We start from the raw sequence: 17,417 nt of genomic DNA on the forward strand, positions 1-17,417 counted from the left end.
ACTTTTTTCTTTTCTCTACATTTCTTGTTGTTTCAGTTCTTCATTTCACATTCCACATTCAGAAAACAAAACTTACTTGCAGTAACAGTTCAGGGTTGTTAACTTTTCCATTTTTCTAATTGCTATGCTATCAAAACAGCTCTCACCTTAAAAGACAGAACTGTGCAGGAATACAACACCTGTTTATGAAGCAAGGCACAGAGTGAATCAGCAGGCTGGATGATACAAGGGATCATCCTTTCTGAACAAACAACACATAGCAGTGACAAGGCTCATTTCAATAAAATATTGCTGGACTCTGACTTCAGCTATTAGCAACATGGGAAATACCCCTAACATCAAAGCATTAAATCAGTTTTAATTAGCCCCCTATATATATAACATTTAAAATGCAGAGCAATAAATTCATGTGGCTACCATAAAAGTCAGTCATTCTTAACAGCCTGCAGTCATTCTAAGAGTAGTGAGGTGGCTGTGGTCTCTTTAATGACCAATACATAATAAATGAGAACATGTACAGGTTCTCACTAGCACACACTTCATTCCACATGCCCACATCCAGAGAAAAGGCAGGTTCTTCTACAACATCACTGATAGATTAAATACATTTTTATTTCTACAGTTTCAATCAAGATTACAGACCTTCAGGAAAAGAGCATTTTTAACAGAAGTCATACACAAGCAACTAAGAAACTCTCTCCTTTGAATCAGACACTCAAATAACTCAATTTAAAATACTACGCCTGTTTCCCCAAATGAAATCTATTTTTAAATAAATTTGTATCTAACAACAACAACAACAACAAAAATCTATGACAGAATGCAGTTTTGCAGAATAGCTGATGTCAGAAAACCATTAAATCTGCATCTCTGTATAACGCTCTAAACGGCATCATAGGTGTACCTGCCATATCTGTTATTGCCATTTTGGCTGTGGGCTACAGGGACAGTGGAATCCTCCACTTACCTTATCTATTTGGGAAGTGCATCTTGTGAAAGGTTGACAGTTTAATTATACATCATGTGTACCTTTGTGCACACCTACAATCACCCATTCTAGTGCTACAGATGGTGTAGAGTCAGGAGGGCAATACATGTGAGGAGCTGCTGAGGGCCCTTGGTTTGCTCAGCCCAGAGCAGAGGAGCTGAGGGGAGGCCCGATGGCGGCTGCAGCTCCTCACAGGGAGCGGAGGGCAGCGCTGAGCTCTGTGTGACAGCGACAGGCTGAGGGAACGGCATGGAGCTGTGCCAGGGGAGGGGAAGCTTGGGGGTTAGGGACAGGGTCTGCAGCAGAAGGCGGTGGGAACAGGCTGCCCAAGGCAGTGGGCACAACCCAAACTGCCAAAGTTCAAGAAGTGTTTGGACAATGCTCTTCGACACAGGCTTTGAATTTTGTGTGATAGGGGCAGGGGTTGGACTTGATGATCCTTGTGGGTCTGTTCCAGCTTGGGATACTATGTGATTCTATGACTTTTGTGACAGCTGTGGCTGAAAGCTTTGATTCCAAGTGTTAGCACAGTGAAAAGAAAACAGGAACACTGACTGGAAGCATGGGCGTTGCTAGGAAATGAAATACAGATGACCCAGTTCTATGAAGTGTATATTTGGATGTTGGTGTCTCAGAAGTCAAAGGACACTAAAAGCAATGGAAGAGGCATTTTTCTCAGTAGGAAAGAAAGAGGAGGTGGCAAAAGCCCTGAGAAGCACCCGGAAGCTTTCTGAGCCTCCAACCTGAAGAAGGAGGGCTTAGTGCCACATGTTTAGCAAAACCAAAGCAGACCCTCAGTGCTGCCAGAGCAGCATTGGTGCTTACAGACACTGGTGGCAGCGCACTGTGCTGTCTGCATTTGGTCAGACTGGGACCTATAGAACGTGAGAGAAAAAGATCTTTGAAAAAATATTACTTTCATATTCATCACATGCAACTCCTCTACCTTGAGCACCATGAAGAAAGCTGTGGACAGGTTCTTAAAGGCAACAAAGAAACCTGTAACACAATATCAAAGCCCTAAGCTTAATTGTTGATAATAGTTCCGTTTTTCCCCACTTCAAACTTGATTCCTAAACTACTATATTAAAAATAAGTACAAAATATAATATTGCAAATCATAACCTGTTTTTCCATAGTTTCATATCCCAGACAGACAAATTAGCACAGGAGATGTTATTACTAGCAATCAAAGAACACAACACATTTAGAATATGAGGTTACACATAGGAAAGCTCTTAAATTCATTCTTCTTTTCAAGAAGTCTTCTTAACTCAGGGCCTCCAAAGCAGAGGTATGACATGGAATATAAATACCACTTGGGCACACAGTACAGTTTTGATTTGTTTGTTTTACAAATTGTTGAATTCCCCAACAAGCCTCAATCCAACATGTATTAAAAATAAGCCAGCTTGACTGAAAACGCAGTTCTGTTGCCTCTGCTCTCTTTACAATCTTGAGGCAAAACTGTCAAAGCTTGAAACAGAAACACAATGATGGCATCACACACAACTTAGTAATTCAGAAAGTTCACAAATGTTAGCACTCAGCAGAAATATTCTTTCTTATAGTTATGGAAGTCTTCTACTGATTCTAAAATGCCTCTGACGTCTGTCATTTTGAAATACCCTCATTCAATTCTACAGACTATGAACTTGATGCTAGTAGAATTGGTAGTTTTATTGTGTTATTTGCTACCATACAACTCATGGACAAAGCGTTATCAGACAACTGAAGTGCTTTTTTAATTCGATTAGTTAACCAAAAGTTTTGAGATTCAAAAGATCTCCCAGGTCACGGTCTTTCTCTGGATGGTAACCTTCCCCACCAGATTTCTTAAAAACTCCAACTATAAGTAACATAAGCAATGAAGCATTTGACACATACCTTGGGAAACCTTCCCATAGACTAACAAATTGTTTTTCCTGAGTAGAATTGTAATGTCATTTCATACCATTGTGCATTCTTGTGGAATTGAGGAGATAGAGTCCTCAAAGATAACTTGGAAAAAAGAAGTTTGTTGAACTACACTGAAAAGTGTATAAAAGCAATTCAACTGTGAATCGTGTTGATAACAGGGAAACCATGAAGGTAAGAGCTAACTTAAGACAAAGAAGCAGCTTCCCAGCTCTCTATTCTCCATCAACTTGAGAAAGTCACAGATCCATGTGGATGGTTCCTAAGAAAGAATTCAGTATGAGAAGAAAGCTTGGGTTAAAATTCTACAAATATACTTTTGGGAAAAGAACTAATGCTTCCTCAGCACCATTAACTTCCCACTTTCCAGAACAGAAGAAAAGCACTGTGAAAGGTATTACAGTCTTGAAGCTGTATCAGCCATAGTATCTTCCCACCTCTTCTTGTAAAGAACTGAAACTATCATACTATACAAACTACAGCAGTTTAACAGAACTATTACACTGATCCCGAGAACACCCCATGAAAAGATGTTGCCAAGGGAGATATCATAGAATAGCTAATTTCAACTATAATGATTTCTTTTTCCCCTCACAACTTAATAAATAGTATTTTTTATCTTACATATCCTATAGCTAAATATTTATTCATTTATTTATATTTCTCTCACCTTCTAAATTGCTAGCAGGAACTGGTGAGAAATCAGTTCAGAGTATTAGTGCCAAATGTGTGAGCAGACAGCTATTTTGACAATGCTACAAACATAACACAACTCCAAAGCAAAAAGAAGAACTCATGAAAGAAGATGCCATACGAAAGGAGACAAGAGAAAGCATTTCACAGTCATCACTGAAGTTAGACAAAAAGAAACATTTGTAATCTAAAAAAGATACACATTAAGTTCAAATCATTATTTAAAGAAAAATAACAGATACCTTCTGGGAAATATTTAGTACCCACTGCTGTCAGAGACACTTGCAAGTAAAAATACAGGGAGGTGGATGCAAATTTGACCTCTGTCCTTCTTCAGAATCTCAGAATCAACAAAAACAAAAGAGAGGCATTAGCAATTGCCAGCAAAATCCATGAACTAAAGGCCAAATCCATTTAGAAAACATAAATAATTTGTTAATTAATAAAAAAGAAGGGTAGATGAACTCATTGATTTCACGTGTCTTTATCCACAGCCTCCTTCCGGCGCTGGGTCCGGAAATGACGCTCAATATTTATCGTTACTTCCCTTTGCAAATTTCTGTTGTTAGTTTTTCCAGCTGTTCTGATCCAAGGATGCTGAAGTACTTGCCGTGCTGTGTAGCGCTTCTGGGGATCCACTATCAACAGCCTGGTAATGAGGTCTTTTGCTGCTGTTATGAAAGAAAGAGCGGAAAAGAAAAGCAATGTTATGACTCTGAGAGTTACGCCTAATAAAAGGTCCTCATTTTTCTTATTAGTTTTATCATAACGCGTGTTCAAAGAAGGGCAACAAAGCTGGTGAGGGGTCTGGAGCACAGGTCTTATGAGGAGCAGCTGAAGGAGCTGGGATTGTTCAGTCTGGAGAAGAGGAGGCTCAGGGGAGACCTCACTGCTCTCTATAACTATCTGAAGGGAGACTGCAGTGAGCTGGGGGTCGGCCTCTTCTCTTGTGTAACTGGTGATAGGACTAGAGGGAATGGCTTCAAGCTGCACCAGGGGAGATTCAGGTTGAATGTTAGGAAATAGTACTCCTCTGAAAGAGTGGTCAGGCACTGGAATGGGCTGCACAGGGAGGCAGTGGAGTCACCGACCCTGGAGGAGTTCAAGGAACATCTAGATTTTGTGTTGAGGGACATGGTGTAGTGAGAACTATTGGTAAAAGGCGGATGGTTGGACTGGATGACCTTGTAGGTCTTTTCCAACCTTGGTGATTCTGTGATAATGATATTTTTTTAATGGCCATCCCCCGGAGGTATTGTAGCAACTGGATCTAGAACTAGTGACAGGAGATGTTAGAACTCCAGTACATTCTTTACTGATTCCAATCTCCCCTGAACGATGACAGAAGAAAGGGAAGGGAATTGAATCGTGAAGGCATCCTGAAGGCATATGGCTAGGTGTTCTAATTCACAGGAATTAGCATTGGGTATCTTGTCCCTCAAAGAACGTAGAAGTCATACAGCACTGTTGAGCACGGTTTCTAAAAGATAATAGGAGAGGTGGGTTTTGGGGTGTTGGATTTTGAAGAGTGCAGAAAAGACACTACTAGCCTGCAAGAGGAAAGAAACGACCTCAAAAATGATCTCCACAGAAAACTCACACTGCGTTCTGCAGAGCAAGAACTTGATTCTCAGCTTTTGAGATTCTTTTACACACATCTTTACAATAATGCAACATAAGCCTGGAGATAATTTTGATGCCTTTTGTTCTTCAAGGGCAATTCTTACAAATAAGGAGAGCAAAATCTTTGTTCTTGCCTCAGAAAGGGAGCAATCTGTTGTATAAATCAGACCTGATATTCATATTCACAGCAGATGCTACTTTGAGAGGATTAAATTCACACGTAAAACATGTAATCATATAAAACAAGTATATTTGTAATATACTCCAAAATCCACCAAAATCACTATTCTGAAGAAAAGAGGAGTTTAATGCGTTCAAGCCACTCTAGGTAAGAACTTTATCAATTTTCAGAACTGGTATACATGAATCTTACCTGCAGAAATATTGTCCCAGTATGGGGAAAGGAACTCATAGTGACCCAGCTGTATGATTTGAAACAGCTCTTCTTGATCACGCTCCTGACTGCGAAACGGGGGAAAACCACAGAGCAGAATGTAAAGGATCACACCAGCTGCCCACATATCTACTTCAAGCCCATAGCCTAAGGAAGAAAAAACAAATCACAGCTAATTATCTTTTACTGGAAGTTTCAGTGTTTTATTGGGGTGTTTTTTGGTTGTTTTAGTTGGTTGGGGTTTTTTTTTGTTTGGTTTATTTTGCTTTTTTGAGGGAGGGTGGGGAAGAGGAAAGAAGACAGTCAAAAAAAAACAACCTTCTTCTCATAATTGGTAAGGAACTATTTCTTTTTTCATTCCATCCTCAAAGAAACAGAGAAGCTTTGCCCAGTTTCTAAAAAAGACGAGGTCAGCAGAAGAATAAGTGGCTGGTACACCACACTTGCAAGCTGATCCTCCCTGTTAATAATCACAGTTCTCACACAATGCCTCTCTTCTCCAGCATGTTTCACAAGTGTTATCTAACAAGACCAGAGTCAACTGGGGACTAATTGAGAAACATGCAGGATATATTTCCGAAATAGCTCTCTCATTATTTTTAAGAAGAAAAAAAAGAATTAAGAGAGTGCCAAGTTTCCACTGAAATGTAACGCAGTATGAGATGTGCAACCCAGCTCCACAGAACAAGACGCAGAAATAGCTTTTCTTGAGTAATTAATAAAAATTGACTCCTTTCCAGGTCTGAATCTTTCTGGATATTAAATACCAAAAATTCTCTCTGATGTAAACCATGCTTTGGTTCGTGAAATAAGTTTAACATATGTGTTCAACATCCTTTTGCACTATTACAGGGCCTTGAAAAACTGTTTGAGTTACAGACACGAAACAAGGGTGACCATCCTAATGTTCCAAGATAAAATTTTGCTTCTTTCCCCAATTTCAGCAATCATTATCTATGATGCTGTAATGCTTTGTCTGCTTCAAATGCCTTATCTGCTTCAAAAATCACAGCTATATATCACATAGACCTTAATAAAGAAAATATGACTGATGCCCTGCTTGTATTTTTCAAAAGCTAATAAGTGTTTTATCCTTTCATAGATTTTGCTGCCAGCCAACCTACCAGTAGGTTGAAACATTCTGGAATATTTCCATGACTGCAAGGTTAGAAGTAATTTTATGACTTGCCAGAAATCAGAGATTTATACACTCACCCTTCTCAGCAAGTATCTCAGGGGCAACATAGGTTGGTGTTCCACACACAGTAAATATGGGTTTTGTAACCAGCTTTGCAAGGCCAAAATCTGCTAGTTTCAGGGTAGTAGACTTATCTGCGTTGTGCTGAACCTATACTCAATGAAAAAATAAATATTTAGTTTGCAGGCATTTTAAGATTGCCTGGTAGATAAAGGAAGTAGTACTTTAGTAGCAGAGAGTAAGAGGTTCTAGTAACGGTACCTGCAAGTAAAAGAGAATGAAATGGAAACCACATTTTGACAAACAGTATTCAGAAACTTTTCTCTTTCCACATAAATAGATGGCACATGTAGTTAGGAGGAAAAGCACTAATGGAAAAGGACAACTTTGCTCTACAAGTTCTGGCACGCATTTCCAAGAAATGAAAAGGAAGAAGACTGAAATCAAAGGGGAATAAAGCAAAGATTTATTTTTCCCCCTTATGAAAGTGAAGAGGAAAACTGTGGGCCTCAAGATGTACCAAGACAGGTTTAGAGTGAGCATCAGAATTTCTCTACAAAAGGAATGGTCAGGTGTTGGAATGGGCTGCTCAGGGAAGTGGTGGAGTCCCCACCTCTGGAGAGGTTTAAGAGATACATCTAAGCTTCACTGAAGGACACGGTTTAGTAATGGAACTTGCTAAGTTAGGCCCATGGTTGAACTTGATGATCTTGAAGGTCTTTTTCAACCCCATTCTATGATTTTATTAAAGTGGTATTTCCAAATATGCCACAGATTTTATGCAAACATCTGAAAAGCCTTCCTGCATTGCTGATCTGAAGTGAGAAACGAGGTTGAAGGAAGTGTTTTATTTTCTTTTCAAATTACTCTGCAAATACCTGCTGCCCTGAAAATGAGAGTCACCGTAATCACACAGTAAGAGCAGGAAAAATTGATCCAACAGAATGCTCTCCAGCACGTCTTTCCAGCAGTTTCCACCTCCTGCATCCGCACAGATTCTAATTCTGTGTGCATGAGTGTTTAGCATTAATTTGTAATGCAGCTAATGAAACATTACTTTGAGAGAAAGTACTGAAAGGTCAAGTCATGAATAAGGTAGCAGGATAATCAAACACATCGGTTCTTTAACGCTGGTTACTGAAACTCAAATATTCTTTAAGTAAAAAACAAAAACATTTTTAATGAGAAATTACCTGTCTCTAACTGCGAGGCAAAAGGACTTCATGTGACTACAGGAAAACCAAGAAAATCTGTTTTCAGGTTTTGAACAGACAGAGCAGAATATGATGTGACAGGAATGCTTCAGGCTTTAACACCTCATACTTTGCCATCAGGCAGTGCTTGAGGCAGCCAAAAATTCAAGATGCTCTTTTATAACTAGGAGTACAGACACGATAAAATTTGCACTGCCCTACATTACAGCCAATTAATTCCCATTTATCTTCCTTACAGAAGCTGTAAGCACTCTTCCAGTTGTAACTAAACAAAAACTTTCGAGGTTTTTTTCCTGTTTAAAGAAAAATGAAGGGTTTCTCAGTGTGAAGAAGTTGTCTAGAGCTGTGCAGACAAAGCTTCCGTAGGACAAAGATAAAATGCTACCTTCTCTTCTATTGAATTTGTTAATTTCATGAAGGTTTTTTTTGTCATCACAATGTAGGCTCCACAGCTAACAAAAATGAAAAACAAATACCAGTTATTTTCTAGAGCAGCATCTATCCACAAAATCAATATTTTAATAATGTGGTCAACAGTGGTAGAAAGTTACAAGAAAAAAAAATCACAATTGAAATACTCAATTTCATACGTGCTACGTGAGCACAAATACACTTTTTGACCATGTATATAAGGATCTTCAAATTACATAAGGAAATAGTGTCACACATGGAATTTCAACTAATATCCTGCACTGCACCAGGACTAATAACCCTGGAAAGTTTATACAATTGAGTTTTTTGGCTTGTTTCTTTTAATCAAATCAGCAAGGGGAGAATATACAGGTCTGAAGTCCAACCCGTAAAAGCCAGTAGTAATTTTGCTTGAAATATACAGTTACACTTTTTACAAGAAAGCCATAGCCCTAATCTCACATCAGAGCACAAGGTGGCAATACTGCACCACATGTTTGTGAGGACAAAAATCACTGAACTTCCCTTTTATTTCACCGAACAGCCAGGAACACCATGCAACGTAGATATATTTTCACAGCTTTATGATAATAATTTTTAAGACAGCATGAAATCTGTCAGCACGTCTGGAAACCTCAGCATAGAACTCCTCAGCATCCTCACTCAAAATAACTCAAGGGCAGCACAGACCAACTGGGCATACACTTCATCCCAAATGTTGTGTTCTCCAGTTCACCTTTCCATCACCTGGCAGCAAAACAGAAACTGAGGCAAATATGCTTCTTTCAAAGAAAGGCTTCTCAGGATATTCCCTCTTGAGCGTTTACTTACAGAGTAACACAGAAATCTCTTCTCAAAAGAGATCTAACCCCTGACTTCTGCCATATATGCCTTGAAATGGTGCAAAGCAAAAGCTCTAACATTAGAGGGTCATATTGCCTTTACCACGATACTTGTTACAGCATCTGTATTCAAGACTACACAAAAATGGTTCCACAAGTTCTTCCAAAAGAGCTGCCTCATCTTACCTGCCTAAAGAGCTAATTGAGATGAGGAAGAGCAGCATTCAAATACACCTTGTCAACAGATGGCCAGCTTAAGCCAAACAAGTACTTGTGCCATTCAGCTGCAAGGTAAGCCAGCAGTGGTAGCCCCAGATCAAAGGGAATCAGAAATGCTTGCTACTCTCTTGAACACAGGATATCTAAATATTGTCTGTGGATTTCTAGCCATACACCTGAAAGATTACATTATACTAATACAAAACAAAGCTTGTTTTCAAAAAGGGATAAATCTGGTCTTTTCCTTTTTTTCTGTTTGCTGATAACTCCAAAGTTCTTGTTTGTTTTCGTATCTACACTGGGAAATCCATCAGGGTGTTTAAAAGATGATTTAAAACATTAATATTCCTCTTTATGCATGTGTGTTTCATAGTCCAGATTCCTCACATCAACATAATGAAATCAAGCTGATCCATGGGACTTCTTGCATATTACTACAAGAGCTAAGGAGAAAGCACTTCTTACGCACTGGAGCTTTCAGTCATCCCACACTGGTAGACAGAAGAATCTCTCCATCTCTCATGAAGAAATATCTCAGAAAATAAGCTGCCTAGGTTTATCATACTGAAAGCACCTGAAAGCAGGACACTTTTTTTTCTTTTTTTAATGTCTTTATCAATGACTTAGACAGGCATACTGAGCATACCCTCAGCAAGTTTGCTGATGACGCTAAGCTGAGTGGTGCAGTTAATGAGATTCAACAAGGCCAAGTGCAAGATGTTGCACTTTGGTCGAGGCAATCCCAGATATGCTCACAGACAGGGAACAGAACTCATTGAAAGCAGCCCTGCAGAGAACTTGGTGGTCCCAGTAAATGAGAAGCTTGACACGAGCTAACATTGTGCATTTGCACTACTGTATCCTGGGCTGTGTCAGAAAAGGGGTGGCCAGCAGAGCAAGGGAGGTGACTGCCCCCCTCTGCTCTGTCCTTGTGAGGCCTTGTATAAACTACTTGTGTACAGGCTGGAGCTACCAACACAGGACGGATGTGGAGCTTTTGCAACAGGCCCATAAGAAGGCCGTGAAGATGATCAGAGTGCTGGAGAAACTCTCCTACAAAAAAAAAAAGCCGGGCTTGTTCAGCTTAGAGATGAGAAGACTCTGGGAAAACATCAGTGCAGCTTTGCAGTACTTAAAGGGAGCTTATAAGCAGCAGAGAGATTGACTTTTTACAGTCTGATAGTGAAAAGACAAAGAGGAACAGCTTTAAACTAAAAGAGTGGAGATTTAGATATTAGGAGATCTTCTAGAGGGTGGTAAGGCACTGGAACAGGTTGCCCAGTGGATGCCCCATCCATGAAACCTATTTAATGCCAGGCTGGATGGAGCTCTGGGCATCCTGAGATAGCAGTTGGCAACTCTGCCTACAGCAATGGTATTGGAACTAGATGACCTTTAAGGGCCATTCCAACCCAAGCCATTTTCTGATTCTACAGTTAAACAGGATTTTAACTCCAATGCACTTGGAAAACTGTGACAGCGTTTTTTGTATTTGTAAATAGTGTCACAAAACCAAAGTCACTTCATAAAACTTCACAGTTACACTTCACAGTGTCATACACATGAAAATATGAAGAAAAGAGGAGGAGCAGGAAGAGAAAGAAACTCAAATTCATAAGCAGCTACAACACTATTAGTGTGCTTGGGACTGGCACAAGGATATAAGTCACAAATACAGAAATATGCATGCCCAACATCAAAAAAAAGGGGACAGGGATGTGGCTTTACATTTTCTACAGTTTTAACCTGGAAAAAGATTCTCTATACTAAGTTTTTGACCCACAAGACACCTGTGACATTAAACAGCAGCCCCTAGCTAAAAATCTAGTTAGGAAATTTCACTCCCATGCATTTCCAGTTAGCCCTAAAGAAGGGCCCACCTTATTTTGTGAGACCAAATACACCACACTGCAGAAGCTTGGTAGCAAAGGCTTTCTTGCTGAACATTTAATCCTATGCCAGGTGATTCTGTTAGTAGAAAGGGTGGGTTTCAAAGCAGGTGTCTTCACACCAGCTGTCACACAGATTTTGTTTTGGTAGCACAAGTCACCACCTTTCTGCCTCACAGCTATGCTGCAAGGAGTTTGAAAGCTGTGAGCAGACACAGTAATGGAAGACTGGAAGACTTTGAGCTGGGCTGGAGCCAATGGGATGAGTTTCAACAAGGCCAAATGCTGGGTCCTGCACTTCGGCCACAACAACCCCAGGCGACGCTACAGGCTTGGGGCGGTGTGGCTGGAGGACTGCGTAGAGGAAATGGACCTGGGGGTATTGATTGATGCTCGGCTGAACACGAGCCAACAGTGTGCCCAGGTGGCCAAGAAGGCCAATGGCATCCTGGCTTGCATCAGAAACAGTGTTGCAAGCAGGAGCAGAGAGGTGATTGTTCCCCTATATTCAGCATTAGTGAGGCCGCACCTCGAGTACTGTGTCCAGTTTTGGGCCCCTCACTGCAAGAAAGATATTGAGGCCCTGGAACGTGTTCAAAGAAGGGCAACGAAGCTGGTGAGGGGTCTGGAACACAGGCCATATGAGGAGAGGCTGAAGGAGCTGGGAATGTTCAGCCTGGAGAAGAGGAGGCTCAGGGGAGACCTTATTGCTCTCTATAACTTCCCGAAGGGAGGTTGTAGTGAGCTGGGGGTCGGCCTCTTCTCTCGTGTCATTAGTGATAGGACCAGGGGGAATGGTTTCAAGCTACGCCAGGGGAAATTCAGGCTGGACATGAGGAAGTATTACTTTTCAGAAAGGGTGGTCAGGCACTGGAATGGATGCCCAGGGAGGTGGTGGAATCACCGAGCCTGGGGGTGTTCAAGGAAAGACTGGATGTTGCGTTGAGGGACATGGTTTAGTAGGAGCTATTGGGAATAGGTGAACGGTTGGACTGGGTGATCTTTTAGGTCTTTTCCAACCTTGGTGATTCTATGATTCTATGATTCTAAGACGGAGAGAGAAAGGCAAAAAGAATACTGGAGGGCTGTCACAGAAGTCTTTAACCAGAGAATATTGCCCTAAGAGCAACAGGAATAGCATAGCAAACCAGTAAAATCAGGTTTCTAGTTCCTGTGTGAACAATTTCACAATTCACTAGACATCAAAATGTATTTGCACCTTTTCCTCTGTAAGGAGGGAAATAGTTTCTCTTCTTTCCCCAGCTGCTTATTTTCATCAAACCTCTGGACTAGATTAGATTGGATATTAGGAAGAACTCCTTCACAGATAGGGTGATGAGGCATTGGAACAAGCTGCCCAGAGAGATGACAGTTGCCATTCCTGTAGGTAATTAAGAGCCATGTGGACATGGTATTAAGGGAGAGGTTTTAGAGGAGGAATTCTTAGAGTTAGGAGATGGTCAGACTTTATGATCTTGAAGATCTTTTCCAACCTAAATTATTCATTGAAAAAGTAAGGGCCTATTTCTGTCCTCTGTGCACAAATTGCCTAGGGAGACCAACTGAGACAGAAATCTGTGGTGTAACAATGTGAAGTGAAGCAAGAGCTATCCCAGAACCAAGGACAAAAAGGAGACATTGCAGGATGTCAGCACTTCCAGCAGACAGCTTCCAGCCCTTCGCCCAATAACAGCAGATAAAATTTGCTTCACAAATGGTTGTTATGGTTCAGCTCTGGCTGTCACTAAGCTCAACTGGAGCTGTCCTTCTACTCTAAGGAGTCAGCACACTAAAATTCAGAAAGCCAGACACCTGCTCAAATGGCCTGTATTTTTAGGGGTACTTGTTAGATACATGATGAGCTAGCCAATATTACCAACAATCTACAGACTCATTTGACTTGTTGAATACACTAACTAAAAAAAAAAAAAAAGCTGTTTCTAAAACAGCTATTCAACCAATTAACAAACAAGGTGAAACCAGAAGAGGAAAAATGTTCTTTCTTGTTTTGTTTGTAATGCAGTTCTTACATGACAAAATACCTCAATAGTGGGGGGCAAGGCTGTCCTTGCAAACACATTTTCTGTGCTTGCAGCCAGAGCAGGCAACATAATGACTTTTGTGCCACTGCCCATGGATCTTTGCATGGCAGTGCTGTGAACTACAAGTGAAAACCATCAGATGAGACCTGAACCATGCCTCTCTTTACACTTACTGTATCACTGTGAAGATTACTCATGATACACAGAGAAGCATCTGGTCTCATATGTTTCATATGCACCAGATTAATTTCAGTAAAGAGGAAGGAGCAGAATATGGCTTATAATTGAAAATCAGCTTCTGGAAGAAATTCCTTCAGGTGTGAGTAAAATTTTGCTCTAATAGCAGAACAAGGGAAGATGGCAGGGTCCAGAACCATACTTATTTCTGCAAACCAGCTACTTGCACTCCCTTTTACTTATGCAAACACACCACTTAAGCATTTTTGTCAGACTAATCAGAATGTGTAGCAGGACCAAATACAGACACCATTGGTTAATCAAACGGTCTGGATACAAACCTTACAGGCCCAGCTTTGTTCCACCTCTGCACAGCCTACAGGCTACACTGCTGCCTTTCTCCAGAAATTCACACTTGCTAACATTAATTCCCTTAAGGAACTGACTGGCACATAGGACTAAATTGTCTATTATCCTTTTTTGGCTAACTACAATCTTCCATCAGCAGATCAAATTAGCTCTGTTAGAGAAAAGCAAATATTTGATGACTGCCTGCGATGAAATTTGGAACCTAGGAGAAGAGCGTAACAAATGACTGGCAAGGAACAGTTGTTTATTTTCACACTCCTATAATGGGTGTCATACCAAGAGTCAATATTGAAAACATTTCCGTGCATATTTACATGAGAGTAAGTCTCCTACTTCAGCGACGGATACAAAGAACGTGATAGAAGAAAAACATATAGAAATCACTACAGTAGAGGACTACCACAGTGCTCTTCAGGATGGGTGACTGCAGTGGACAAGAACTCTACCAAATGTATCAAAATTGCTAATGTCACTTCTTAATTTTGATCCGCAAGGAAAACAGCTTATGATTCAGTACATGCTTTGTGAATGCAAAACACTGAAGCTTGGGTATCTAAATCCAGATGACAAACAGCATGGTAGAATTTCAGAAAAATACAAATATTCACTAGCCCTGAAAGCCAGGCTATTTTCATTTGAATTTCTACTTGCAAACATCATCATCTGCAGCATAATGTAGATGTATGCAAAACGATCTGAAAAGCTAATTTCATTTCAAGGTTGCATTCACTTTCCCAAGCAGTTCTGCGACAGTGTATTCTCTCTGCATATTCTTTGCATAAAACTATTCAAACATCCATAATAAAAAGGAAAATAAATGCGACTCCTGCACAGTGTTTGGCAATGCTTACCAAAAGGTTCTCTGGTTTGAGGTCCCTGTGGACAATGTTCTTACTGTGAATATACACCAGGGCTTCACACAGGTCAGTGATCATGACAGCAGCATCGTGCTCTGTGAACTTCACACTTTCTATGATTGCATCAAATAAGTCCCCTCCTGGGACATACTCCAGGATTAGATAGATCTCAGCCTCCGTCTCATATACTTCAATTAAGCTTACTATATTGGGATGAGAAAGACTCCTAATGATCAGAATTTCACTTTCCATCATGTCCTCCTTCCCCTTCAGCTTGGATTTATCAACAATTTTCATGGCGTATATCTGATTTGAGTCACAGCGGCGACATTCCTTCACCACTGCAAAATTCCCATCCCCAATAGTCCTGCCAATCTCATAGTGGTTTTCTACATCAGTTCTGCTTTTTATAGCATGCCTTCGGCTGGCTATTTCCAGTCCCTGAGCCTTGTTTTCTTCCTTATTCAATCTACGCTCTCCTGTTTTCTCTCGTCGTGTCATGTCACTCTCCCTATGTACAGCATTTCCCTCTCTCCTGGCACCTTCTTCTTTAGCCCTTTGTCCCTCTCTACCATCCTTATGCGTTTTAGATGATTTCTCAGCATCCCTTGGAGTGTCTTTTATTAGCCAACCATTTTGGTTTGTTACACAGCTACTTCCATTTTCTTCCTTCATTTCATGAGCTATCTGACGCCCTTCTACAGCATTCTTCTTTATTTTTACTACTTCCTTCTCACGGTTTTCATGTTTCTCCAGATCCCTTTCCTTCTCAATGCTCCTTTTTTGTTTTTCCAGTCCTTCATTAACATTCCTATGTAGAGGCTTCCAGGTCCTCCTACAGCAGTTATCTTTCCAGCCAACATCTTCATCCTCTAGATGAATTTCTGAAGCTTTCTGGCAATTCCTGATTTTTGCATTTCTTTCTACGTGGTACCTCTGACATGCACGTGCATTCAGGTCTATGTTCTCAAATGAAGCCTCAGCCTGCCTTTCCCTTTGCAACTTTTGCCTGGCCTGCCTTTCCCGTTCACACTTCTCACACCTCAGTACCTCCACTGAACTCTCTTCTAACCCTTTCTCAGGACTCCTATCTTGGTTAAGGTACCTCTCATCTTCTCGAGCTTTTCTAGAAGGCCTCACTCCTTGTTCACCATTCCAACTCCCTCTGGTCCACTTTTTTTTGGTTCTCATTTTTTCTTCTTGCCTCGTCTTGGATTGATTTTTTCCAGCTACCATTTTGGGAGACACGGCATCACTGCAGGTCTTGGCAACTTCCACCTCATCGAAGCCACCATCCACTTTTGAAGCTTTATCACACAGCCTGCTCTTCAGTTTTTGGGACTGCTCCTCGTTCTGCTGAATTGCACTGGCAGCATATGGATTTTCAGGACAAAGTTCTTGTATTGCCACTTCCAGGTTCTTCAGTGTAAGGGGCTCCCTGCCCAGAGCTATGAATGCATCACCTTCTCTGAAGAAGTCAGAAACACTTTGGATTTCTCTGCCTCTTAGACTGTAAAGCTTTCTCACACGATCATTCTTCCAACGTGGAAATCCCAGAGCTTCTGAAATGTCAGCCATTAGCTGTTCAAAGGTCTGCACTGATCTCCTGTTCAGAAGCAAGGTTATCTTTCTCAGCATATGTCCACAGGGTCTCACCACTGTAATAATCCTTGGCTTCACAGGACTGTGCTCTGAATGTACAGTGTGAAAATCATTCCGGGGATTAAAACATGAAGACCTACAACTGCTTGCATTCACACATTGCTTTCCACAGTTTCCACGACCAACAGGAGGACAAGTCCCACGCAGTTTCCTCTCTGTTACCTTTGAGCTTGCACTTTGTGACATATGCTCAAACATGCTTCGGTGTCCTAAAGCAAAGAAAGAGTGGGTATGTTATTCATTTTGCATCACTAGATCTTTATGAGTAATATTTTCTATGTAAGTGCTGAGGTTACAAACTCAAAGTCAGGATACTTGCATTCAGTGCTTCAACGAAGCCACTAAAAAGTAACTTCACACACACGCAACTACAGGTGCTGTTTGTGAGGAAATACATACTTATGTTTGTGAGAAAACATAAATACAGGATTTACAACAAAGAGACTGTATTTAGAAAAAAAACAGTGCCTAAATGCCTTCATCTGCTAAAAATCCCCCTAAAAAGAGGCTTACTTGTTTAACATCCTTTTATAAACTTACCTTCCACAAACTTACTAGTTTCCTTCCTGAACCCAATTACAATTTTCACCTCTAAACCCTGCAGCAAGTTCTATAGTTGTACTGCATGAATTTAAAGATATTAATTAGTTTTGTTTTCAAATTGCTATCAGACGAGTATGTGTGTGCAACCTTATACTCTTTATAAAGTACCTCCCCTCTATGTTCCCTGGACCATTTGCTTAGTTTCTAGACTTCTATAACAATTACATTAAGTTATTTTATAGTTATTTTTATACTATTTTTTTTAGTACTTTTATTGTATTTTTTCCTTAAAGAAAGGCCATCTTAATTCTGTTTGATATTTTGGTTTGACATTTTCTTTTAAAAACATAAGTAAAACTACAGAGTCTTGAATAACTTT

The 17,417-nt window shown here is 40.5% G+C and overlaps 1 protein-coding gene across 4 annotated transcripts in view; it reads right to left on the reverse strand.

Moving 5' to 3' along the window:
* Positions 1–591: 591 nt before the first annotated feature.
* DCLK3 (doublecortin like kinase 3) overlaps positions 592–17,417 on the reverse strand; it is a 46,160-nt gene continuing 29,334 nt past the window's right edge. For 3 of the 4 annotated variants that reach the window (XM_048950404.1, XM_048950403.1, XM_048950405.1), the window contains exons 2-5: positions 14,828–16,704; positions 6,831–6,963; positions 5,595–5,762; positions 592–4,269 (exon numbers count right to left, since the gene is read on the reverse strand). In XM_048950404.1, the coding sequence (XP_048806361.1) occupies positions 4,073–4,269; positions 5,595–5,762; positions 6,831–6,963; positions 14,828–16,704 (2,375 nt within the window). In that variant the 3' untranslated portion in view covers positions 592–4,072. The remainder of the gene's footprint in view (positions 4,270–5,594; positions 5,763–6,830; positions 6,964–14,827; positions 16,705–17,417) is intronic. The other variant, XR_007378034.1, reaches the window with a different exon arrangement.

Source organism: Lagopus muta, chromosome 7 (genome assembly GCF_023343835.1).
Source record: "Lagopus muta isolate bLagMut1 chromosome 7, bLagMut1 primary, whole genome shotgun sequence".
NCBI classification, from domain to species: Eukaryota; Metazoa; Chordata; class Aves; order Galliformes; family Phasianidae; genus Lagopus; species Lagopus muta.